The sequence below is a fragment of the Prenolepis imparis genome, unplaced genomic scaffold (assembly GCF_030444845.1).
Source record: "Prenolepis imparis isolate NDT839.2.m4 unplaced genomic scaffold, iyPreImpa1.0 SCAF_12, whole genome shotgun sequence".
Classification (NCBI taxonomy): domain Eukaryota; kingdom Metazoa; phylum Arthropoda; class Insecta; order Hymenoptera; family Formicidae; genus Prenolepis; species Prenolepis imparis.
In genome coordinates this window covers 7038223-7065058 of record NW_028141170.1, presented here as the reverse complement: position 1 = coordinate 7065058, position 26836 = coordinate 7038223, and the positions used below count along the sequence as shown (strand labels likewise).

General features: G+C 32.4%; 3 protein-coding genes across 5 annotated transcripts in view; all 3 read left to right on the top strand.

The window, feature by feature from the left end:
• Jvl (javelin-like) overlaps window positions 1-2966 on the top strand; it is a 59398-nt gene extending 56432 nt beyond the window's left edge. Inside the window, exon 5 of one of the 2 annotated variants that reach the window (XM_083051204.1) lies at window positions 2110-2966. In XM_083051204.1, the coding sequence (XP_082907330.1) occupies window positions 2110-2424 (315 nt within the window). In that variant the 3' untranslated portion in view covers window positions 2425-2966. Of the gene's footprint in view, window positions 1-308; window positions 484-2109 lie in introns of those variants that run through there. The other variant, XM_083051205.1, reaches the window with a different exon arrangement.
• Window positions 2967-6082: 3116 nt separating this feature from the next.
• Window positions 6083-13131, top strand: LOC145943532 (proton-coupled amino acid transporter-like protein pathetic). Of its 2 annotated transcripts, none has more exons than XM_083051106.1 (8): window positions 6083-6561; window positions 6645-6710; window positions 8068-8218; window positions 8484-8690; window positions 9270-9712; window positions 11054-11232; window positions 11308-11489; window positions 11843-13131. In XM_083051106.1, exons 1-8 carry the CDS (start codon window positions 6551-6553, stop codon window positions 11912-11914), a joined length of 1311 nt encoding a protein of 436 aa, XP_082907232.1. In that variant the 5' UTR covers window positions 6083-6550; the 3' UTR covers window positions 11915-13131. The 2 variants fall into 2 exon arrangements, with proteins under 2 accessions (XP_082907232.1, XP_082907231.1); XM_083051105.1 differs by having other exon boundaries at window positions 6645-6752.
• Window positions 13132-13500: 369 nt separating this feature from the next.
• On the top strand, window positions 13501-26253 carry LOC145943531 (proton-coupled amino acid transporter-like protein pathetic). The gene is made up of 8 exons (XM_083051104.1): window positions 13501-14526; window positions 18880-18942; window positions 19543-19635; window positions 20177-20534; window positions 22956-23231; window positions 23321-23499; window positions 23577-23746; window positions 25990-26253. The coding sequence occupies exons 2-8, from the start codon at window positions 18887-18889 to the stop codon at window positions 26232-26234; spliced, it is 1377 nt and encodes a 458-aa protein (XP_082907230.1). The 5' UTR covers window positions 13501-14526; window positions 18880-18886; the 3' UTR covers window positions 26235-26253.
• The last annotated feature ends 583 nt before the right edge of the window (window positions 26254-26836 follow it).

Here is a 26836-nt window from a genome sequence, read left to right as displayed (position 1 = left end):
GTGTACAATAACCGTGACTAACTCAACCGTGATACTAAGAAAATACATGCGTTTACCGAGGAATATATCTGGTCCGATTTCCTGCGATGATACAGACAGATGTATGCAACAATGTCATTTTTCCTTGTTTTTTCCACGGCGTCTTTCTCCATTATATCCTTGTTCTATTCCCCTATCTCTATCCCTACCACGAATTTCGATACGGTACCGCCAATGTACGGAACTTTTCCGTTTTCGCTGAGAACCTGCCACTATCTTTGCCTAGTAAACCAATGTTCCTGAAAAACACATCTCTAATATACGTGCAGAGACTCGAGCGGGCGAATCGACCGAGATTCTTGTATTAAAATCATCAATTGCCCGCCCGACCGTCCACCATACCGAAATCAGTCTGACCTGGAGGGCAGGCGAGCGTGCGTTCGAGCCCGTCCCCGGCGGTCCAATAAAGAAAGAAAATGGCCCCTTCTCGCGTGCCACCGGTTTTTTCTCGTAAGTTATGCTTCTTTTATTATCATTTGCTTCGATGCTTCTCTTTCTTGGATGTGGTGAGCTGCACCCTCTGCCTTTTCAATCCACTTTCATATATCCTAGCTTACACTGATAGAGTATACACTATAGTTTGAATATCCTCACTTGAATTTTAGCATGCGCACATACCCGTAGTTAAATCTCCCAGGTGAGTAATAATAAAAAAATGCTTATGCTCGTGAATATTTATTACGTGAGTTTTTTTTTTGAGCTATCGGAATGGATAACAACAGTTTTAATACGCTAAGATTTTTTGCCTGAACGTAGAGCTAATATAAACAGACTGATTGATCGTGTTAGTCTGTTATCGTGAAGCAAGTTCAGTACTTAGAGATTCTTATCTTAATTTCCACTTTTTTCTCTTTCAAGGAAGAATGCTAATGATATAAGTAAATCTAGACTAAAGTGTGTTATAGAAACTAATATATCTTTAGTTTCCTAATCTCTAAGCAAGTTTCAACAATCTGTAGTAAAAATTTTGGGAATTAGCGTAAAACGAAATAAGTTTTCTGAATCGGTATAATATTGCATTTGATTATAAAGGGTTATCAGGGTTGAATTTTGCTGCTTTTTCTCTTCTTTCGATCGTTTATTTACGAGACCCATGCATGCGAATATTTATTCCAAGTCTATACATTCGTCTGTGCAATGATTGAAGTAAGACCGACCGCTGGACAAAATTAAGAGACATCCTAGGCACGTTTAAATAAATTTCCAAATTTACCTTTCGCCCGTAAAGACGCGCACAAAACCATACACGCTCAATCCGACACACACATGTCCAATTATTATCTCGACACTCCCGTTGATTCCGCCAGTATATATTTTTAAGCATCTGACGAGATAACATTTCGTTTGGCACGCATCTTCCCGATCGTCATCCTTCCCTCTTTCAAATATACATTTGTATGTTCAGTTAGTTTGCTCTTTTTGTTTGCTGAGGTTTGATCTTATTTGCTAGTATGCGTTGCTTGTATGCGGATGTAAAAGCTCGAGAGAGTCGTCGCAGATCTACTACAAAGTCGTACAACGCGACCAGCGATTTTGAACGAAAATGAATCGAGCACACGCTTACCTGCTTGGCCTTGCGGTTCATTGTCCATCTCATATGATACTTTACGATATATTTGTCCATGCAAATGTAATTTCATGAGACGCTCTCTTGATTATATTACGAATTTTACGTACGTTTACATTTTTACAATTTGATTAACTCGAATCAAGTAGTAAAGCTCTGCTTCGTATGAGACTTTTATTTTGACCCATATACAACATATTTTAATAATAAATATGAGATGATACCTCATCTTGATACTTCAGCATTAAAACAGCCAGTGGTGTCAGTGTTAATTGTAGAGATTGTTATCGTTTTACATTCATAATTTTTTTCACATGCAGAATTGACTGTTCTACTGGCTGTTCCAAATTCTTGGGTATTAATATAATTTATTAATATAAAATTTGCACTTCCAAGACGACGCAAATCATAGTCTTGAGAAAGAATTTTCTCGCTTGTAATAGAACAGCAGGGTGCGTTTTATTCGTCCAACTGATTAATATGTTTTTTTGTATCTTTCTCAGAGCTGCACCGAACCACCAAGTTCCTGGTGCTCGACCAATAGCAGCTTCCGGCACAGTGATTCATCGCTCTATCCGGACTCCCTGAATCAAGAAACATCGTCTGTCACCGGTTCCACGCGAGTGGAATTCATAATCGGTTCACCAACTCGGCGCTTCCGTACAAACACAACCTGGCCTCATCGTTACTTCGACAGTATTGACTCGGCGGCTACCGTACCAGAAAGCCTGTTAACCGACGAGTTTCCTCTGCGACGCGGTGAAGCTCTGGCCGAGTGCGACTCGCTCGAATGTCATCCAATTTCGAGCGAGGAATAAGTGCCGCGTAATTGTTGACGTTTACGGAACAAATAGGGTGATGAGTCGCGTAGCGAGCAAGTTGCTGTTGCTTTTTTTTTATTTTGCGTTGGATAACTGGCTCACGCGGCCTTATTATCCTAGTATCGTGTCACCGACGAACATGCGAATGTAGAAATAATAGGATTTAGACACACACTCATTTAGGAAATGCGACACGCTGAAAGAATGACACTAGCATTCTTAATGACCCTTATTCTGTGCCTTTTTAATATCGAAGTTAATTGTTTTTTTTTTTTTTTAAATCATACGATTTTAAAAAATTTTGAACGGAATGATGTGTTTCTAAACAGAAATATAATACTATTTCTCACTACAGGACATTACTATGTACTCTTCTCAAGTTACATTTAGAGAAAGCATTTCATGCATCTTTGTAATATGACAAAAATTCTTTAGCAATCTTGTCTAATCAAAAAGAATAATATCGACTTACTTTACGAATGTACATCAACGAATATAACTGACAGCTAATAATAATAAATGCAAAAAGATTCACGCTATGTTTTTGCCGGTGATATAGAAATATAGTCAAAATTTCGAATTCGCATAAATATATCATGTTTATTTATAGTGTAAAAAAATGCAGAGACGTAATCAAAAATTATTTGACATCTTTTTACGAGTTTCTATAAAAATGTATATTATTTTTATTCTAGCTAGAGTTTCCGTATATATGTGAAACATATATCTAATTTATCGAAAAATATGCATTAATTTGAATCGATTAAAATTTTTTTTTTTTTTTTTTGAATATCTTATAGAATTATATATGTCAGTAAAGCCAAACGCTTGTTTTTTTCTATTTATTTTGATATTTTTTTATATTATTTGATGTTTTTTAATATTGTGTATAAGCGAACAATTTGGTTTATTTAACCAACGTCAAGAATGAGTTTGTTAATCAAACTTTCGATTACTTGGTCCACGTTTGGTAACAGTACTCTGCAATTCTGTTAATTTCATGTAATCTACCTGTCTTATATAGCATTATTTTTGTATATTTTTCACAATATTTTGAATATTATTATATCTTTAACCTAAAGCTATCATTGTTTAACAAAAGTTAGCACTCAGGTATGTGCAAAGATTTAATCGGATTATTAACTAGCAACAGAGAATATCAGAATCAATATAATTCACATTCCATATGTCCTTTTATATTCCATTTAGCATTTGTATCTTTGATTTGAATCTGTTATGATTTTTTTTTATTTATTGCGTGTGTTGAATAATAATATGGATAAATGTCTGATGATTTTTTAATTTACAAGAAACGTTGTTTGTATACTATACGGGTAATAAGCGGATTACGTTAAAAAATTGAAATTCAGAAAATGAGGGAGGCACTGAAATTCGAGTTCAGAAATATATCGAGTGCACTATTCGCGCTCTCTTTCGAATATAATACATATCACGTTTAAACATTAATTATCGCGTGCTCGTCCGCGAGATACAATTAACGGATACACATTAATGAATATACATTAAGCGCACGAACAGCGAATATCTACAGAATTACGTTCGATTTATGTTCCGTCTGATTCACTAAAGTATCGCGCGGTACATTAAAGAAGGTTTACATTCGATTTATTTGCTCTTTATTCGCGTTGTTCGTTCGCACATAATGTATACCCAAGTCGAGAGTGATAAGAGTAAGCGATGTTATTCGATATCGTTAAGCGATAGACAAGCGTCCTTACTCGTCATAGGGAAGTTGAGGCTCGTCAAAGTTGACTATAAATTAATTATTCGTCGAAATCGCATTTTAATTTGCGTAGCTCGCGTCTTCAGCAAGAAAAAAACACTATGTACTACACACAGTTCCTCGCTTCTCAAGAAACAACCAATTTTAATTATTTATATCTAACAATGACAATTATTGTGAACACTGAATAATGTATAATCACAGACGGAGCTTGTGATCCTAGTTATAAATAAACTGCGAAACATGTGATTAACATATATAGTTTAAGGTGTAAACCACAGGACTGACGGACTCTACTTATTATTTTATTAGCGCCTAATCGTTTTTTCACGCGCGGCGAAATGAACAGGAAGAGACGACCGATGCGCATTCGGTGTGAATCTTGCTCTTTTTTTTTTTTTTTTTTGTACGAGGGTTCGTAATCGAGGCCGCGAATGCTCAGATATTATTGTTATTCGTACAGCCGGTGTCTGCTGCTCGTATCAGCGCTACCGACTGGAGGCTATTATTTTTATACCTTTAATTAACGAGCGTTTAATATCGAGAAAGAGCGTGTAAATCCGGCTGCGGCGATACAGCAGCCTCCCGACCCGATGGTTATTAAAGCAAAGCGCTGTCACTGCATCATACTTTATCTAGTGTCTAGATATATGTCTTATCATTATAGAATTATTAATTATTGTTTTACGGATATATATATATACACACCGACACATTTGTATATAGACGACGTCGCGATTTATTTAAATAGCGCTCTAATGTAAATAAATTATCTATAACGAATCTGCGATAATGTGATCCTATTAATAAAAATGAAATTACCTAAGATATTTATTTATTAATATCCAATCATTAATTCTCATGTAATTCTTAGGATTTTGACATATTAATATGATTACAAAGAAAAATAGCTCTGTAGCAAGACGCATATTATATTTCGTCATATTGAAAAATTAAGAAATCAGTTACGATATTTTTTTTATCTTTTGCGATATAAAATCACTAGAGTTATCTGAATTGATATTAAATATACAAGAACATGCTGAAATCTTTCAGTGAAGTATGACAAGTTTAGTTTATTGATTAATTTATTGATAATTTTGACATTAATCTTATTAGATACATATATTTTTTTAATTACATGTATAAAAGTTAAAAGATTATATTTAAACATCATAAAAAATTTATGCCAAAGCTCATTTTCATAAATCGATCAGCGTTACGTAAGATCGTAGACGATGCTACTTACGAGAAAAATTACTAATGAGCGATGAGAAAATTTATTTATCAAAATTTTATTCTTTTATTTTATCTATTTCGTTGAAATGCCAGCAGAACTCTAAACAATTTATTTTTTTTTAGTTGTGTGATTACAAGTGACGAGTGATACATTTCCTGTTATTGATGCAGTTGAAAATTCCTGGAAATGTATGCGCGATTACAGCAACTGCATTCTAACAATTAATTACTCAGAAACCAAATTGATTTGTCATTGTAAATTTTTGTTAATTTCTAGCAACTGTTTTTACATTTCTAATTTTGTAGATAATTCTTATAGACAGTTAAATAAAAATACCTTATAATTCTACATTTGTGCTGCATATGTAATACGGCAGCGGCAAGATATTTCAAATTAACGGGATAGAGAGAAGCCAAGGCAATATTACATAATATACGAAGAATTGTGTCTCCGGTAGTAATCGTCCAACAATGTTATTGTTGGGACAATAGTTATATTCCGCAATAACAGTAGAGCTCGAGCAATATTATCACACTGTCGCGTTAAACGGCGAGCGATTGATTGTTATGCACCGGATGTTTCGCATTATTACGGACGAACATATAATTATGTGGAAAATTAGCTCTTCAAAGACTCCAAGTTTTTTTACATATTTAAAATCCTGATTGAAATTCACACGCAGAAACCTGTCCAAGGAAATATTCTAGCGTTTTCTCACTTGCAGGCATATATAGTACTCAGCTTCAGCTTCTCTATCCAGTTTCAAAGAATGCAAGCGATTTCAGTCGATATCGAGAAAACTTCATATATCGAATGTAAATGTCAAATTCGAGATTCTCAAATAATTGCCAATTGTATTAAAATAATTGTCTTTCAATCACGCTTTTTTTAAACCATCGCGTTTTTCTCGACGTGTGCGTGTTTTTTGCTGAATTAAATACTGTCCCCGTTAAGTGGTTTTCTATGTGGAAAGGTGTTAATAACTTCGAACATCGTGCAAACAGGTTAATAGGTAATTTATCAATCATCGGTTCGCCGATAGCATCCGCGAGCGAGAGATCCGGATGCTTCGCATAATCATAAAGAGAAGAGATCCAGCGAAGGCGGAGGACCTTGCGGAGTTCTAGGCAACGCGCGATATGATCGACAAGTGAGACGACTCAAAAGGCCTCGTCACATATTAAGAAGATGTATTTCGTAGTATCTACATTCTCTTATTTATAATGACAACAGATCCGACATCTCAATGAAGCAAAATGCAGAAGGCACCCAAGATGATCAGCAAATCCAAGAAGGAGAGTACGAGCCTTTCGCCGATCGTCCATCTGCACCTCTGACCTCGTACATTTTATTTTTTTTTCTGCTCTCATTGATTTTTTATTTTTGAAATTTTTTATTGATTTATTAATTTGATATTAGTTTTAAACTACTAGAACAACACAAGCGCGCACCATTTATCGATTTTATAATAAAGAATTATATTTTTATATAAAGTTTATTTAAACTTGATTAATATTTTTTGACAGAAATCAGCTGATTAAAGCGTTAATTTGCTAATTACATTTTAAAATAATGATATGTTATAAAATGTAAAATAATAATATATTGTAAATAATATGTTATAATGCCTTATCTGCGATTAATATTTTTTGACAGAAATCAGCTGATAACTGTCAAAAATATTAATCGAGTTTAAAATTTTATGACATATTATTTATAACATCTTATTATTGTAATTTTTAAAACATATTTTTATTTTAAAAATTAATTAGCAAATTAACTCTTTAATCAGCTGATTTCTCTAAAAAAATATTAATAAGGTGTTAATTTATTAATTAAATTAATATTATTATATTTTTTATTTATTTCTGCACATCTTTTATGGTACAATCTCACACAGTAGAGAGAAATATTAATCATATTCTGCATATAAGAAAAAGAATTTCGCCATATAAACTACGACATTAAAGTTTATATATATTTGATATAAATTCAAAATATAATAAGAAAACACTAACTATTCCATACGGTCAGCAAGGTCTTTTTAATCGGAAACACGATTTTATCTATTGAAATAACTGAAAGTGACTTTTGAAATAATACATAATGAGAGCTATATCTATTCATTTCCTGGCCAGACTTTATCTTGATTATTCAGTCGTATATGTTTTAAACACAAATGTATATATATAAACTTCTGGAACGTTGACATATATTATCACCTAATAACTTATGATAAAATATTATTATTATTATTGTTGTGACAAAACTGTCAAAAGACATATTAGTTGGAATCATATTCTTATTTTCATTTTATCAGGGTGTTGTTAATTAAATTTATTATTTAATTCTAAAATGTACTGTTTATAATAATTTCAATTACATCAAAAATTTGATACAATAGATAACTTCTTATGATCAGACTTACGTGTCAAATATTCGTCGAATAGTCATGGTAAATTATGTGAAAAAAATGTTTATCAGATCTCGTGAAACTAGTTAATAACGAGTTTGTTTGAACGATTAAATATTATCTTATTTATACTATCGCGTCATTACAATCGCGCATTTATTATCAAGATATTATTAAATAAACAGGAAGATTGCACTCGTAATATTTAGAAAAAACCACTTTATTGATAAAAACTATTTGCAGAGATTTCGCCGCTTTCGTTCATCTGCTCAAGTGCGCGATCGGCACCGGCATACTCTTCCTGCCCCATGCTTTCAGAAGAACCGGCTACGTGATGTCCATCATTTGCAGCATCGTCATCGGCGCATTGTGCACTCACACGGCCGTCATCGTCGTACGTGAGATAATACGTGGAAGGCAAAACCTTTTATTTCGAAATTTTATTGCTAATTCAGAACGCGATGACAATTAGCAAGAGGTAAAAGGAAACTTCTCTCTCCTCTTTCTCTCTTCTTTTTTTTTCTTTCTCATTTATGACACCTGCCCTTTCTGCCACGACTCAATTGTTTGCGCATCACCGATGAGATAATCTGATAGAGGAAAAGGAAGTTCCTCTTGCATCTCCGAATGCACAGACAGGCTCTCTCTTCGGTGTACAGGTGCAGTGCTCTCAGGCTTTATGCAGGCGTAATCGCGTGCCCATGCTGGACCTTGCCGAAACGGCGCAGTTCTCCTTCCAAACAGGTCCGGAGAGGATTCGAAAGTACGCCAGGCTATTCGGCGTAGTTACCAACGTCATCATTTGCTTCGTACACTTTCAGGCCGCCGTGATATACATCTTATACGTGGCCACGTCGTTCCAGCAGGTATAACAAGCAATGCCGTGATTCTCATGACGGCAATCGGGACGGAATTGTAAAACGGTGCACCGCGACGTTCATTCAATTTTTATGAATGGAAAATTCTACGTCTATTCGCGGATCAGTCAATTACAATTTTTAAAGATAAAGATTTCTTTAACGAAATTAATCAACTTGTTTACTTTTTATGGAAATATCCAGTGGCTTGTACTAAAAAAATTATTGCTTGTCATATTATATTTTAATATTGAAGAAAATTTGAGTAAAATTTCTTTCTTCAAGATCAAAGATCTGTTGTTAGAATGGAATTTTATAGATTAGACTTTTATAGATTGATAGATTATCTGCGTTATCTACGTTAGTTTTACTTTTTTATTATTGCAAAAACAATAAGATTACAAAACTGGAAAAACATCTAACAATAAGAAGTCTCGATATCTACGAGACATTGCGATTATTTGCGTTATTTTTTCATTCGATGAAGAGTTTTTACTCGTTTCGCAATATCTCTCACAGATATCGGATTTGAAGACAACAATTTACTTCGGGATAAATAACGTTCCGTTTCATGTTCGACATTTCCAGGTGATCGAATTTTTCACGAGCCTCGAGATGAACCCACGAATTTACATCGTCATCTTTTTTCCCTTCACCTGTGCCCTGGGTTTCGTGCCGAATCTGAAATATCTGACGCCGTTCTCCGTCATCGGGACTCTCTTCTTGGGTCTCGGTATCTGCATCGCGTTCTATTATTTCTTCGACGATATTCCCGATCCTCGTAGACTGAACGCTTTTACGGAGATTCTACCTGTGCCCATGTATTGTGCTATTTTTCTATTCGCCTTGCACAATATGACCCTCTATTTACCATTGGAGAACACGATGAGGCATCCCGATCATATGCCGCGCTTAATCGTTGCCAGCACGTTCCTGAACACCGTTATATACCTGACTTTTGGTTTCTTCGGCTATAACAAGTACCCGAATGCCTGCGACACCGTCATCAAGAACTTGCCGATAAAGGACACGTAGGTCTATTAATTCCTTGCCTTGCAAACTGCTTACATTGCCGTTCATTCGCATATAATTGATATTACGATATCGAGTATAATTAATTTGATTGATCAATTTAAATTTTTCGGTTGAGCAACTGTCTGCTCTCTTTACAGGCCATTTGTAAATAGGATTTATTTAGAGAAGTTACGTCATCGCGAACTTTTTTTTTCAGAGAAATTCATCGTTTATTTAAAATTGCGAATAAATCGTTACCGAAGGCAATTAAATTGTATATATCACCGTTCGACGATCGACAAATATATGTCGACTGTCTTTTTGAGATGACAGCTGTATAATTAATAGCGTGTAACCGGTGTGAGCCGGTGATCACCGAACAGGATACGCTTAATATTTGCGTGGTCGTGCGTATGTATATATCTCTACGTGTTTAGTATTCCCGATTTATTTCATACATTCTGTATAGTCTTTGTAAAGTCGTATAATAATAGACGATATATATCTGTGGCGAGTCCTTCAAATAAATTCAAGCGAAATTTAACAAAAGCAGAATCAGCCAACCGAAAAAAAAAATTGTGCATATACATACAATTGTGAGAGTCAGTTTCGTTGACCGAAAGGTCTAACATAAGCTCAATACTGTTTTATCAAATTATTATATTATAGAACAGTGAATCTTGATAACATAAAAATTCGATTTGACAAGTACATTTTTCTAGGAATCATCTGATTATAATCTATTAATTTTATAACACCGATCACGATTTCGATCTTTTCGTTATTAAATTGTTCACACTTATCTAGAAGTAGTTGGCGATACTTTTTTTAAACATGATGTAACTTATCGTATAATTTCGTTATCAAAATTATTTTCTTGATTTGATTGACTGTACATACATTTCATTACCTATTCAATGATTACGAATTAATTAAGTAAAGCTTGCGTGTATTTCTTCTTTTTTTATATTATATTTTTTATTTATATTTTAATTATGTAATTTCAATTTAATAGTACACACATATATGTAGATAATTATACTATATTGTAGTGGTATAATTATAATTATATCACTACAATTGTTCATTTTTATTTAAATTACATACATCAGCCTACTGTTGTAACACAGTCAATTCTATTTAAACGTCAATCAACCTATCTCTTTTGATATATGATAATAATCGCGCTGTGAAATGTGTATTGCAAGTATCGTTTAAACGTATCTTTCGAACGAATCAAAATATTGCTTCGCGATAATTCGTATCGATCGCAGACGCGTTTCAAAATTGAAATTCACGGCCAATTTCATTATCACCTTACACATTCTCAATATTCTCATTATACTTACGTATTGCAGCCTGGCTCAGATAGTCAAGATAGCCATTTCCTTATCGGTATTGTTTACTCTGGGTTTGGCGTATTACGTCCCGATCAGCGTGGTGTGGCCGATGATCCGCACGAGAATCGCCACGAAGAGCACTCTGTATCATCGGTTGTACGAAACCTCGCTCCGGTTTGGTGGCGTAATCGGAACCAGTAAGCATGTCACGATATGACACGAATGTTGAACGTAATATGATCAGGAAGTAAGTTGTCCTTGTCGGTCCGCAGCACTGCTGGCCATCGCCGTACCCCAAATGGTACCTTTACTGGGTCTGTTGTCCGCCTTGGGCATGTCGACAATCATGCTGCTGATACCCATACTAATCGAAACGTCGACCAAGTGGGCGGACGCCACGAGGCCGATGTTCGCGAAGAACGTTGTTATTTTCGTCGTCTGGCTGCTAATCCTGGTGCGATTCTTCTCCGAAATAATAAGCGGGAATAAAACGCGAAAGAATATAATCGCAGGATTCCACGAAACCTTGAAATTTACATAATATTCTGCTAAATTTCTCTATTTAAGTAATTAGAATTAATTTTTTTTTTTCAAGTTGTTACGAAGTTTGTTTACTCTTTGACTAAATCTTTGAAAAGAATATCGATTAAAAAATGTATCCATCCTTTCTACGATAATTTCAATTAATCGATCGTGTTAGATTTAGATTATCAGTCGTATATAAATATAATTATACTGTTTATTTGAAATATCAAATTAATTTTTGATACACGTAATATCTGGATGATGTAATATGTTACTTTGCAGATTTTCGGGGCGATAGAAAGCATATGGTCAATTGTTAGAGAATATACAGGGACGAAGCAAGAAGAATGCTGATCGATAAATCGGTAGTCAAAACTACTTAATAGGCTTTTGGTGCAAAATTATGAAGATGCTGCTGTGTTACGCGAAAGTGCCCGAAGTTACTTGGATATTGAGAATGCAAAGAGTCACGTAACAGGCTATAGAAAGAAGTCTTTAACACAACAAGGCGAGAGGAGGAAGCAAATAAAATATACAGAAGACTATTTATTTCTTCTTGACTGGAATGACTGGTCTGCGGTGTGATTTGTGTGGTAAGAAATATCCTTTACATTCATCAATTTATTTTTACGAGAACAAGAATAGATAATGGTTCAATTTACGCTTCGATTTTCTCGCTTCGCTGTTAAGCGCTTGAAATAAGCTTGATTGATATGGATATCAACGCTCTTTAAGTCCCGTAAAGACCGAAACGTGGCATTTGCAACATTCCGGCGGGACACCTTCATTTTCCCTCGACCAGCGTTTACGTAAGACACGTGACAAGACGGAGTTGCGCCGCTCGCAACGTGGAAACAAGAGCGGCAGCCTACAATGAGAAACTGCATCGCAGTGCAGCAATCAAAGATCGGGAGAGAAGGTGGGAGATTGTCGGAGACCTTCTTGCAAGGAGACGAAAGAGAGACGCCGAAAGAGCTTGTCCTGTGAATGGAAGGAGACGAGGCTAAGGTGAAAGGGAACGTACACGAGGTTCAGAGGCGCGAATCGAAGAGGAGCTGATCGCAGTCGAACAACCGACGTCCCTAAACCCGTGTGCGAGTAGAAGTGAACTACTCGACGTAGTTCTCTTCAGGAATCGGAAGTGTGTCGACGTTTTTGATTCGAGCGGCTCCGTCGATTTTTTTCTTCATCGATTTTAAAATGTCATTAATCGATTAATTACGCGGGTGCCAATGTTTGAGGGAGGATGAATGAGAAACGTTTCCGCGAGAATTAGGTGAAGAAAAAGAAATGATTATTCCATTCATCAAATCACCAAAATTTAGACAAATAATTTTTTTTTTTAATCTGAGTGTTACTTTGCAAATCAGATTTATTTATTCTCTATTTTCAGAGAGATGATAATTATTTTACACTATATGTGTACATTTTATCTTCAGAAGAGAGTTATAAATTAAACTCTATATTTAATTCTTATTCATTATATAATTTTTCTATTTTGTATAAAAATCTGCATTTTGACAACAATGGTTTTGTCAACAATATGAATAAAACAGCCACTATCTTTTTGTAGTTTATCGTAAAGGATATCTTACTTTTTTAATCGAAGAATTTTTCAAATGGAAATGACAAATGACTTTTAATTTCTTTTTGACGTACACGCGACGTTGATTGTTATGCGGGGACCAAATTTTTTGTATATATAAATGCACACACAAAATAATTTATGATAATATAAAAGTCAATCGTCGAAATTACACTGGCTATAAATACTGTTTATCGTGTGTACTTCAAAGTAACATTCAATCGAGCACATTACAGACCGTCACTATCTACTCCCTCCCTTTCTGATGTATACGCACGAGCGAGGAAGCTTAAGCTCGGTAGTCACTCACGTGCACATTGACTGTTCGTATATATAAACCTGGCTAACTCCGAAGGAACTTGCCCAGTCGTGTGCGGTCTGTCACCATTCCGCTACAATATCATCACCTTCGTCCCGTTACCTCGTTGTTGGCCCATTAGTATCGGACAAGGGAACCTGACACATCCCGCAAGAAAACGATCCCGGTTATTCAGCAATTATCCTGTGCCACTCATCGATTTATCTGAACACCGGACGAGAACCCATCATTTTCCGGATGACCGCGGTTACTGATAAATCTATCTATCATCAGAAGAAGAAAATCCAGAAATATCTTCATAGAGGAAATATTAGCGATAATTTTCGACAGTGTTTAAAAATATCGCACACCAAATGAGTTGTAGGATAATTTGTCGCCGAAATCGAAATTTTCTATAATAAAGGACTCTACGACTTTCCACCGAAGAGAAATCTATCTGATCGTCATCTCGTAGCCGTGCGATATCTTTGAATTATCTCATTTCCGACACGAGAAATCGCGCTGAACACAGAATCGCGACATCGAAAATAAACAGTGGCAAGTCATTAATCGTCATCGTCGGGAAAGATCATCCGACATTGTCATTCTTGTGCAATTGCGACATGTGCTGGATGTCGGAAATTCCATTTGCTTGGATTTTGTCGGATATCTCGTAAATCATATCTGAAGATATGTCTACTGTGATCGCTTTATAATCCGGAGATAAGTCATTTTATCTCGCTGTATTATAAATACAATTTTTAGCAAAAAAAAGAAACCAGAAGAATACGAAACCTTGACTAGAACGTATGGTTTCAGAGCGCATGTGAATAATTTGCATTTCACGAAAAGTGGAAAAAAGAGAAAGAGATAGAAAGAAAATAAAGGAATATTGATAAACGAGAGAATAAACAATTGTATTTAAATTAAACGTTGAATTGAGTTAAACGCAAGAGAGGATCGAAGAATAACAATGTAAATCGGGAGCATTTAATGTCCTTCAACATCGTCTTGCGAAAGAAATTCAAATCCTTTGTGATATCGAGAGTATTGTTCAACATATCTACGTCGTAACACACAAGAGTAAGTACGATTTTAGTATGTAAGTCACGTTACGTTCACTATACGAGTATTTCAAACAAATTTATGTGTGGTCACTAATATTTAATTTATGAATTACATAAGAGATTTGTTTTATTTAAGAAAGTTATTCTATAAATATATTGATAAAGATGTAGCTTTCGCGATAGGTTTATTTAAAGAATATGTCGACCTATATATATATATAACAATGTATATATATTATTATTTCATGATAAGTTATCAACTAATAAGCACTAATGAGTAACATAAATGTCACATTCATGCTTGCGAATGATAATTTATTCAATAATTTCTCAAAGTGTAGAATAATTCTTACAATATAGAACAAATAATATGCAAATATTCTATTTTAAAATTACACACACATTCATTTAGGATGCTCTATCAAACTTTAACATAGAAAATTTTAATGGCAGACTTTTTGTCAAAAGTTTTAATTGGGTTATAATTTACACCAAATTTTTGTATAACATAAAATCAGATAGAAATTAATTTAAAAAATAGTTATAAAGTTTATATATATGCATATATTTAATAAAATTAATTTATACAAATTTTTAATTATTAATTATCTCTAATTTACAAGTCAACAGTTTTTGCAAATTAGATGCTAGATATCTTTCATTATAGAAAAGTTCTTATTAAAAGTCGGTTCAAGATTTATCGAAAAATTTGTCATTTAAATTTGATTCAACGAGATTAAGGTACATGACATACATACTACATCACATAAATACTACTATTCTACGTATTAAAATCGTGACACACTATAAACATCGCGTACTAATATTTGCAAAGAGATTAAATTAACGCGTGGTAGTTAATCCTTCTGTAAATGAATGTTCATATTACGACAGGGATAAGAAAGATATGGATTTACGATGCGAGAGAGAATTGAATGATAACTTCTGTGGGTGATTACCCTGATAAATACAAGATTAGCAGTGATTTAACTTCACTCGACGCATGCTTATGCACTTTTACATTAGCATGCGATGAATGAACAATCCGATAAAAATGGTTCGCGCTAAAAATAATATTTAGATATTTGTATTTCGATACAATGAAAGTTAATTATTTTTCGAAATAAATAAATGAAATATTTAGATAACATTTATTAGATGATATTTAATAACATTTTATATTTTTTAGTTTAATGTGCTGATGGATGTATTTCACAGGAAAGTTTTGTAATATTATAAGTAATATTATTATCCTTTGTGTAATTAGTCCTAACTTGTGAAAGTTAGAAAGTTTCAACTTTCAGATGGCTTAATTTTTTGCTATAGACAAAAATAGTAGAAGATAAAAATAGTATCCTTTGTAATAATAGGATCTCTTCTAACGCGAGACAACGATCGTTTACTGTCAACGCGTGCTTAATACACAAAACAGTAATCATTCGTTAAATAATTATTCCTGAATAGAGAATGCAAATCCATGAGATATTAAACTTTTTACAAAAGTTTATATATGATTCATAGAAAAAAAATTACTGTCAACGCGTGCTTAATACACAAAACAGTAATCATTCGTTAAATAATTAATTCCTAAATAGAGAATGCAATCCGTGAGATATTAAACTTTTTACAAAAGTTTTAGAGAAAGTTTTAAGATTTACAGAAAAAAAATTAATGCAAAAGATACGAGAGTTAAAAATTATAGTCTGTTCAGCAAAATGTACACATCATTTAAAATTCTTACGAAATTGCGTTTCAAGAGTAATAAAATTTACTAATCCACTTAACTCGATTCTTGATTTATAATTTAACTGTAAGTCTCTTCTACGAGTCTAATCTATTTTGCGAAAATTAATTTACTGATTTTTTAAATTATAAAAAATTTATACATGACAAAATTCAGTCACGCTTTCTTTTTATATTATATCTTGGTATGACTCATATGCAGATAAAAATATTAATACAACTTTTTGCACAGGAGAAAAAAAATATTTTTTTTTTACTTTTCATCATTTCATTAATATGTGAAGTTGAACGAAGTATAATTAATCGTAAAAATTATATCTGTATATATGTATCTTTTAACAAAATTAATATTTTGATAGTATTATATGTATATAAAGTGTTTTTATTTCTAAAGTATTAAATTAATCCACAAAAAGAATATTTACATATACTTAATCATAGATTTTTAATTATTATAATTATATTATTCTAAATTTCTCTAAAACTTGCTATTTTTTTCATATAAAATTTTACCTGTGCAAATTGTCGACATTAATTACAAGTACGAATCTCCTCTATTCTCGGCATTGTCCTTTGCGGTTTTTCTATAATGAAATATTTATGAGTATTCTCAAGTTTACGTGTTACGTATTCTCTCAATTGTGTGACATTAAAATCTCGCATGTACACAGCGTACTCGTTCAAACGCGATCAAGGATTCCCCAAGGATTTTCAATTACAAATTCATTTGTTATCGCATGTACGATCACAGTGGATTCGTTCGCGTAACGGTGGGACATTATACCTGCCACTTTTACGTAAAATGGCGAAAGCAGATCAAGTCAATTGGTCGCACTATCGACTGGCTACAATCTCGAGCGCAACAGATTCTCTTACACAACTCCGCCTTTTTTATTTCCCATTAATTTCTCAAGCGAATTTCAGTTCGAGTTGTCCACCGGGTCGTAATTCGCGAAAAATTTTCGTCATCGTCCGTCGAGACAAACGGTGTGTTAGCTTTTATAAAGGCAAATAAATGTCAGAGAAACTTTTGAGAAAATTGGTCAAGGTGAAGCATCATAACGCCGATTTATCGGATACCTATTGCGTATATATGCGCCATTTTTTTACATAACTGATTATTTCTACCGATAATAAGCACAGATCAGATTGCTCTGTTCATTACGTGTTTTTCTCACATTTGAATTCGTCATTGTTTTTAACATAATCCATATCTTAGTAAATCAAAACATTTAATAAAAATTAATAACTGGTTATAATCGAGTTTTTCTAACGTCGTGATTCGCAACTTGTGATCTTTGTACAATCATAATTGTTTACATATTTAATTACTGTCTTGTCAATTTTTTATACTACACTGAAAGAATTTTCTCTTAGAATTTACCCTGAAAATTATGGTAATCGTGGGACAATATGATATGGAAAGAATTTTATGAGAATTTCTCTGATTAATATTTATCACAATAAAGATAATAATATATATTACAATAAAATATAAAACATGTTTGATTAATTTTACTAAACTGCATAGTAAAGTTAATCAAACATATATATTATATTTTATTGTAATAGATATTATTATCTTTATTGTGGTAAATATTAATCAGAGAAATTCTCATAAAATTCTTTCCATATCATATTGTCCCACGATTACCATGATTTTCAGGGTAAATTCTAAGAGAAAATTCTCTCTGTGTACTGTTATACTATAAATTTGTATATTACTTTTATACTACAAATTTTTATATTCTAATCAAATATAATTGATATTTGTTCTCCTTATCGATATTTTTTTCATTTTTTTTTAATTGTTTGAATTAATTGTTAAATTAAAAATGATAAGACTTCGTTGAAAAAGTGCTAATCTTATCAAGAATTAATTTCTAAGAGATTCACTCGAGTGTCTTTCAATATTGACATATGAAACTACCAAGAGCAAAAGGATTAATCAATTTATAATCTCAAAATGAAGCTTGTTAACTTTACTTTATCGGATTTCTTTTTCACGATTCACGTTATTACAAACATTCGCGAATGCAAGAACTTAATCAACGTATCGTAGATGACGTCGCAGGTGATTGCACGAAAAAGAAATTGCTCAAAATAGCAATTATAATCAACATATATTTGTTTTTATTTTTTTCACAGACTTCATGGATTGCTACACTGATTCACGTCAGTATAAATACTCACGATCTGTTTAAACACTTAATCTGTTTTTTTTAGCTGTCGATATCTTTTATATTTATGCTAAAACGTCAGCGAGAAGCATTATGTTTCCAAACAGCATGCTTGACTCGTTAATGCTTATCTGATTCGATGCGTCGACGATTCACGTTGTTTCTAATTATAAGATCAGATAAAGTCCGATAGAGTTGAGAATGAGGAAAATAATATTCAATGTCACTATTCATTTTTTTAACACTCAATGTGTCTATATAATAAAATGAGAATAAAACTGTTCGCGTCAAAAAACTAGAAATGTTAAAAATATTAATTATTATCTTAATGACACATTTTTAAATAACACATTTGTAATAATCTATTTCTATATATTATATATCGTAATATTTAGTCAATGTAAGATTAAATTGCTGCGATTTTCATATAAAATTGTTGTTTTTAGGAAAACCATGGGTCGAATAGAGAAAGAGGAGTCGGCCACTGATATGAAGGAATTTAGCAGCAGGTATTTTCGCCATATCATTAATATTTGATACCGCGATATAACAAAATATATAAACGCTGATTAAAAAGTAAATTACGTTGCAAAAAGTTTTATCGATATTGGTACTTTGCCGAAATCATGCAAATCATGCGATAACGATTAATACAGGCAAGATTGACAGGGACTTTCTTAATGAGTAGAGTCATCATTTTCGATAGACGTCAATTGTAGATAACGCAATTTTTCTATATGCAGTGTGTAAAAGTAATCGTTATTGATTGATGATGATTATGGAATGCGATCATATCGCGTTTACACAAAGATAAAAACCGCTTTATATAAAATTGGTTTTTCCTTTTCCAATATTTTTTAAGTGTCTTAATTCTCGATTAAGTAGAATTATAAGAAACTTTTTATTTTATAAAAATTTATATTAAAAATATAAAATAATTAGGAAAAAAGATGTCAGAAAGATTAGGAATATCGCTCTCGCTTTTTAGATTTATTCTTCTTATATTTTCATAATTTTGTGTTTTAGCTGTTACCTTTTTTTATCTTGTTATTTATTAAAGCGTTGTCTTTTTAATATTTTTAATTTTATTTTATATTTCCCATTTTTAGCACAAGAATAGTTCCAAACGTTATTGGCGAATACAAAGAAAAAGATGAACTATACGATCCTTTCGAGCATCGTGATAAGCGGAATGCGACCTCGTAAGTTTCGTTCTAGAGTCTTTATCAACAGATTAATATGTATATATTTAAATTTTTTCTAGTAATACTGTGCATTGTACAGCACCTTTTTAACATTTAAAATACTAGGCGATATCTGTGTATACGTCAACGCAAAAATACAAACTCATTGTTTAATCTTAAGAATGTAGTTTCTATCTTCCTTTGATTATCTGCAAAAGTATAAAATTGCAGTCCAATATTGCGATAAGAAATCGTTTGATGATCTTGATAATAATGAGCACGTATTTGTTCATAAAGACAAATTTCATTTAGTATAACAAGAAAGAATCTCTAAAGAATCTCACGTAAATAATTATTTTTTAAATAATTTTCATTATAAATATAAAAATTGTATTAATCTTATCGTATTGGTATAATACACACATCAAATATATTTCTGCTATATATTAATATATTACTGCTTTTTATACTTTTTGTACTGAAATGAAATAAAATTAAATGAAATCTAAATGACACATGTGTTTAATATCGTAGCTTCATTTTTGATTATGTGTTTCAGGGACCTAGGCGCCGCGGCGCATCTCCTAAAATCCTCCTTAGGAACGGGGATCCTTGCCATGCCGTTTGCAATAAAGAACGGGGGGCTACTATTTGGTGGAATCGGCACGATCATAATCGGCATTATTTGTGCCCATTGCGTGCACATACTGGTGCGTACGTCTCAAGTGCTCTGCCGGCGCACCAAGACGCCGCAGATGTCATACGCCGAGACTGCTTACGCGGCCTTTCTCTGCGGACCCAAATTGATCAGGCCCTTGGCAAACATCAGTAAGATATTCGTAAATTCTGCACTGTGCACGACGTACGTAGGTGGTACGTGTGTCTACGTCGTGTTCATTGCCGCGTCCCTTAAGCAGGTACGCACCTTGCATAACTTATGATCGCATGATACTGTCCTTGCTGATAATGAGATGTGCTCTCGCACAGTGAGCTTTTATCAGTACATTTTCGCTTTATTCTTATTTAAAATTTAATATAATATACGTACAAGTGTGAAAATTTTTCCTTTATTCCTTTAATTAATCCTTTTCTAAAAAAAGGCATGTTATTGACATTGTTGTTGCTTTTCCGCAATGCTGATAGTCTGTCTTGATTCGCGTTGTGCGGTTGTGCATTGTATTCATAGCATCGAGCAGCTGTCATCGCGAGGGTTAGCGCAGTTTGATAGTTTGTCCAAAATAAAATTAAATAAAATATTATGTTTCTAAATAATATATTATATAATACTTTAAAGTCGATTAATATTTTTGACAGTTATCAGCTGATTTCTGTCAAAAAACATTAAAATCACGGATAGTATTATAACATATTATATTACTTACAAAATACTATTGTGTTAATTATAATAATATATTGTAAATAAAATAATATTATATATACTTATAACTTATAAAATATACTTTGTCCGCGATCAATATTTTTTGACAGAAATCAGCTGATGACTGTCAAAAATATTAATCGAATTTAAAGTATCAAAACATATTATTTAAAACATATTATTTTATTTAATTTTATTTTGGACAAACTGTCAAACTGCTAATCCTCGCGATGACAGCCTCTCGATGCTATAAATATAACGCACACCGCAAATCGAGGCAACTAATCAACATCGCGCAAAAAAGGCAACAATACTTGCAAGAATCGACATAACATGCCTTTTAAAGGGACTAAAACAACACAAGCGCGCCCCATTCTTCGATTTTATGTTAAAAAGAATGATACAGAAATCAGCTGATAGCTGTCAAAAAATATTAATCGAGTTTAAAGTACTATATTTTATTTAAAACATATTATTATTTTAATTTTTATAACACAATATTATTTTAAAATTTAATTAGCAAAATTAACGCTTTAATTAGCTGATGTATATCAAAAAAATACTAATAAAGCGTCAATTTGCTAATTAAATTTTTAAATAATAACAGGTTATAAAATTTGAAGTAGTAATAATATATTAAAAATATTGAAATAGTAATACGTTGTAAACAATATGTTGTAATGCCTTGTCTGCAATTAATATTTTTTGACAGAAATCAGCTGATAACTGTCAAAAAAATTAATCGAGTTTTAAGAAATTATAACATATTTAAAACATATTATATTATTTTAATTTTTATAACATAATATTATTTTGAAATTTAATTAGTAAATTAACACCTTATTAATATTTTTTTGACAGAAATCAGCTGATTAAAGAGTTAATTTGCTAATTAATTTTTAAAATAATAATATGTTATAAAAATTAAAATAATAATATGTTTTAAATATGTTATAATTTCTTAAAACTCAATTAATATTTTTGACAGTTATCAGCTGATTTCTGTCAAAAAATATTAATCACAGACAAGGCATTATAACATATTATTTACAACATATTACTATTTAACATTTTATAATATATTATTATTTTAAAATTTAATTAACAAATTAACGCTTTAATCAGCTGATTTCTGTCAAAAAATATTAATCAAGTTTAAACAAAGTTTATTTTTATATAAAATCGAGAAATGGCGAGCGCGTAACGCGCGCTTGTATTATCTATTCATTAGAAATTTTTGAATGTAGATGTCATTTACCATATTAATTGTTATTTCTTTCATTAATCTCTATAAATAATAAATACTAAGCAATCTGACGATTCGCAATTTTTACGATTTGTGCGATATCGAATGAATGATTTTGCTATATATGATGATTATTGCATTTCCTAATTAAAGTTAATATTGTTAATAAAATAATTAAAAAATCTATGATAACACATAGCGATAACATAATTGCTATTTATCCAGATATAATCATTGCTCATTCTGATCACTTCTATGTAATTACAAAATTTTTTATTGCCAATTCATAATTGACTGATTACGTATAACAAATTGTCTAATTACTCTCAACTATCTAATCAAAAAAACTCTGATTTATTTAATTTATATTATTGTTCTTCATATTACTCTTCAAGTTATTTAATAAAGACTTCAAGTATTTAAAAAATTCGTAGGGACAGCAATAATCTTGATAGTTTTTATGAATACAAAAATATAAACGCGCGTAGAAAAAATTAAATAATGCATTGCTTAAATGATATATTATTTTAATAATAAGATATATAAGAAAAAAAAATTCTTATTAAAGGAATAATTTTGTTTATCCTCATTTTATGGTCGAACAAGTACTTTTTCCTTCTGCGAAACTATGCCGCAATCTTGCCTCGAACCCTTCCATAAGTCGCGCGATCGATCTTTCCTGCCACCGCTGTGCATCTCGTTTTCTCTCACCAGGTCACCGATTTCAACACCGGGAAGGATATAGATATACGCTTGTACATCCTCTCGCTGATCCCGGCATTGGTCCTGCTCGGTCAGATTCGCAATCTAAAGTACTTGGTACCGTTCTCGATGCTGGCCAACATTTTCATGATGAGCGGCTTCGCGATCACTCTCTACTACATCTTCAGCAACGTCAAGTCGATCGAGAATGTCAAATTGTTCTCGTCGGTCGAGCAGCTGCCCCGTTTCTTCGCGACTGTGATATTTGCCATCGAAGGTATCGGCGTTGTAAGTTCCACGTTGTCAATGTATTACATCGCCATTTCTTGGCTTGGTCTTCCGCATTCTCAAACTGCCGGTCATGATCGGGATCACAGGTGATGCCTGTGGCGAACAACATGAAGACGCCGCAGCACTTTCTGGGATGTCCTAGCGTACTTAACATCACGATGACGATAGTGGTGATCCTGTACGCGGTGATGGGAGTGTTTGGCTATCTCACATACGGCGAGTATGCGCAGCCCAGCATCACGTTAAACCTACCCACCGAGGAAGTGTGAGTGGATCGTATCTCTCTTTCTGGATATTTCATCCGTGATGTGTTGTAGACTGACAAAGAACAATATGTTTCAGTCTAGCTCAAGTGGTGAAGCTCCTCATCGCCGCGGCCGTTCTCTTTACGTATGGACTACAGTTCTTCGTACCCCTCGAGATCATATGCACCTCCGTCAAGCACATGTTCAACCACAAATTCGCGGCCATCGGTGAGACATTGGTGAGGATAGGAATGGTTATGATAACAGGTAAAGTGTTTTATATTAAAAAATTTCACGCTAATTTTCTGATTTATTATAGTTGAAATTCAATAGCATAATTATTGCGATAGAAATAAGAGCTTGATCTGATTGAGCAAATGATTAAAATTTGTGCTTACTAATTCAGAAATTTTTAGCAGAATTTATAGATTTTGACGATAATATATATATAAAATAAATAAGAGTTATTGATATTAGATACAAATAGCTGATTCCAAGCACAGGTAATTTTCTGCGCTATTCGCAAAAATTATTCGACACGAAATAACACGATTGTTTTTACAATCGTGTGACTCACAAGTCGCCTACAACGTTCGGCGACTCGTATCTTCTTTCATACCCATAAATGGATCTAGAAAGAAGTTAGAGACTTAAAAAAAGCTAAACTTGTTGTTTTATCTCAGATTTATCTTAAAATTGTTTTCTTTGCATTGTACATTTTTTTATTGGTATTTTATTATATTTCTAATTTTGTGATTTTATTATTGATTGATTTATGTTATATGAAATATGATCTGTCATCATTTAAATAGTCATAATATTTAAAGAGGTGATTTTTAAATGTTCATAACGCGCTTGAAAAATTTATAACGCCGCGTTCTTGTAATCTTATTTGATTACATTCTTGCCACGAACTTTGATGCCTTCCTATCATTGCGATAGTATTATATTATATATATCGCGATATATATTAGATATATCGCGATCGCAAGAGGTTCTCATAGCGGTAAAATCTTTTTGCCTCCGGTGACGATGTTCCAGCGATCGCGAGACAGAGAAACCGCTACCAAACCATGATGAATCACATGCTCCCGGTAAAAGATCGATCGGAGATTCGAGTGAACAGAAATGGTGTCACCCACTTATTCCGCGCGTATATACGCGCGATACATTTTTTGTTACCAAATACACTGAGAAAGAAAGAAATCGCCTACCTTGTCTGCTTGTTTCTGCTCGGGTCAGTTCGCAATAGACTTGATCCAGTTCGCGTTTGCTTCCAATATGATCTCTCATCGCTACATCGTCTTCGAGATTTTTTTTCGACTATCACACGTCGAGCCCAGTAGGTCATGAATGATGTTAGATGCCTAAATATCGCAAAAAAAATGTGCAATTTATTTTTAACTTATTCAAATAAATAGCTTCTTCTAATTAATTAATGCCTTTCTTAATTATAATTATAATCTCTTAAAAAAATATTGTTGCTTTTCCGTGATGCTGACTAACTGTCTCGATTCACGTTGTGCGTTATATTCATAACATTGAGCAGGTGTCATCGCGAGGATTAGCAGTTTGATAGTTTGTTCAAAATAAAATAATATTATGTTTTAAACAGGGACCCGGACCGAACCGGAACCAAAACCGATAACCGTTCCATAATCGTTTTTTTAGTAGAACCGAAACCGTAAACCGTATTGAAATTTTATTAAATTTATAACACCGGAACCATAACTGGATATTTAAATTATTTTCGGTTTACGATTCTTTTCGGTATTTTTTTCTAATCTTTTGCGCAAATGATGGAAATGTCATGATAACTGCCTCCTCGAATACAATCAAAAATAAATTATTTTTAAAAAAATGATCTTAAACGGATGTATTATCGCAATAACGATAGTTATGAAGATCGTATGTTCCGTTATTTTTATATATCAATTATATCAAGCAGAAGGCATTACAACAAATTATTTACAATATATTACTATTTTAATATTTTTAATATATTATTATTTTAAAATTTAATTAGCACAAATTAACGCTTTATTATTTTTTTGACAGAAATCAGCTGATTAAAACGTTAATTTAATAATTAAATTTTAAAATAATAGTGTATGTAATAAAAATAATATAATACGTTATAAATAAAATGTTATAATACTTTAAACTAGATTAATATTTTTTGACAGTTATCAGCTGATTTCTGTAAAATAAATATTAATCAAGTTTAAACAAATTTTATATAAACATATTCTTTTCTTTATATAAATAGAAACAAATAGAAATTTTTTTATAAAAATCGAGGAATAGCGTTTGTGTTGTTCTAGTTTTGTTAAACGATATATTATACAACAAAGATGATATACATAATATAATAAAAGTCGTCAAAAATGCGTTGATAGTAATGACATTTTTTTATAAAATTAAGAATTATTTTATGTGCGGTTTTAACGTGAATGTGTGTAAATTTTTTTATTCGCTAAGATATACTAATGTACTTACGATATTTACAGTGATCGTAGCATTACTGGTGCCAAAGCTGGACCCGTTCATCTCTCTAGTCGGCGCAATTTTCTTTTCCATCCTCGGCGTCAGCATCCCGGCTGTCATCGAGACGATTTCGTGCTGGGAGAGGCATTTAGGCATCTTCAAGTGGCGCCTATTTAAAAATTTCTTTCTACTTATATTCTCGTTCTTAGCGTTAGGATTCGGTTCATGGATTTCAGTACTAGATATAATTGATTATTATAATGAATAATAAATTTTATTTATAGGTATCTCTTGAAGAGAGAGAAATTTTTTCTCTATTTTCCGCACATTTAAAACTACTGAAAAAAAAGAACAAAATTTTTCGAAACAGCTAATCAGATATGTGCGAACTAAGTGATATTTTGCACCGTTGAGTTGATTATAATTGTCTTCCTGTATTCGATCATCAAAACGAAATTGTAGAAATTGGAGTAAGAAAATAATCGCTGAATTTGATACGCATATGCCAGCAAGAATTTTAATGAAATGAACTAAACAATATAAACGAGAGATGTATCAAAAGCAGCGTATCTTGTAAAATATTTTATTATATTTTTGATTTTATTATTTTTTAATTTCATAAAATTCTTAGAATTAAATATATTGTTTTCGTTGTATATAAAACAAAGAAGTTTTAAATTATAGATGTAATCATCAAAAACTCGTCAAAATGTAAATAAATGGATATATATATTTTGTACAATTACTATAAGGAAACAAAATGCGATAATTGCGCGTACTTTATTTACAAAATTAATGCATATAATTTATAACGTCAGTTTGACTTAAAAAAAGAAATGAAAAATATCTTGAATCAAATTATTAATTAAG

What these genes read in the sequence shown, in the direction of transcription:
- LOC145943532 (XM_083051105.1), top strand. An exon ending in CTCACACGGCCGTCATCGTC is followed by an intron (nt 8,219 to 8,483) that starts GTACGTGAGATA and finishes TTCGGTGTACAG; the next exon opens with GTGCAGTGCTCTCAGGCTTT. An exon ending in TGGTGGCGTAATCGGAACCA is followed by an intron (nt 11,233 to 11,307) that starts GTAAGCATGTCA and finishes GTCGGTCCGCAG; the next exon opens with CACTGCTGGCCATCGCCGTA.
- LOC145943531 (XM_083051104.1), top strand. Translation starts at nt 18,887, where the DNA reads ATGGGTCGAATAGAGAAAGAGGAGTCGGCCACTGATATGAAGGAATTT. An exon ending in ATGAAGGAATTTAGCAGCAG is followed by an intron (nt 18,943 to 19,542) that starts GTATTTTCGCCA and finishes TCCCATTTTTAG; the next exon opens with CACAAGAATAGTTCCAAACG. An exon ending in AGGAATGGTTATGATAACAG is followed by an intron (nt 23,747 to 25,989) that starts GTAAAGTGTTTT and finishes CGATATTTACAG; the next exon opens with TGATCGTAGCATTACTGGTG.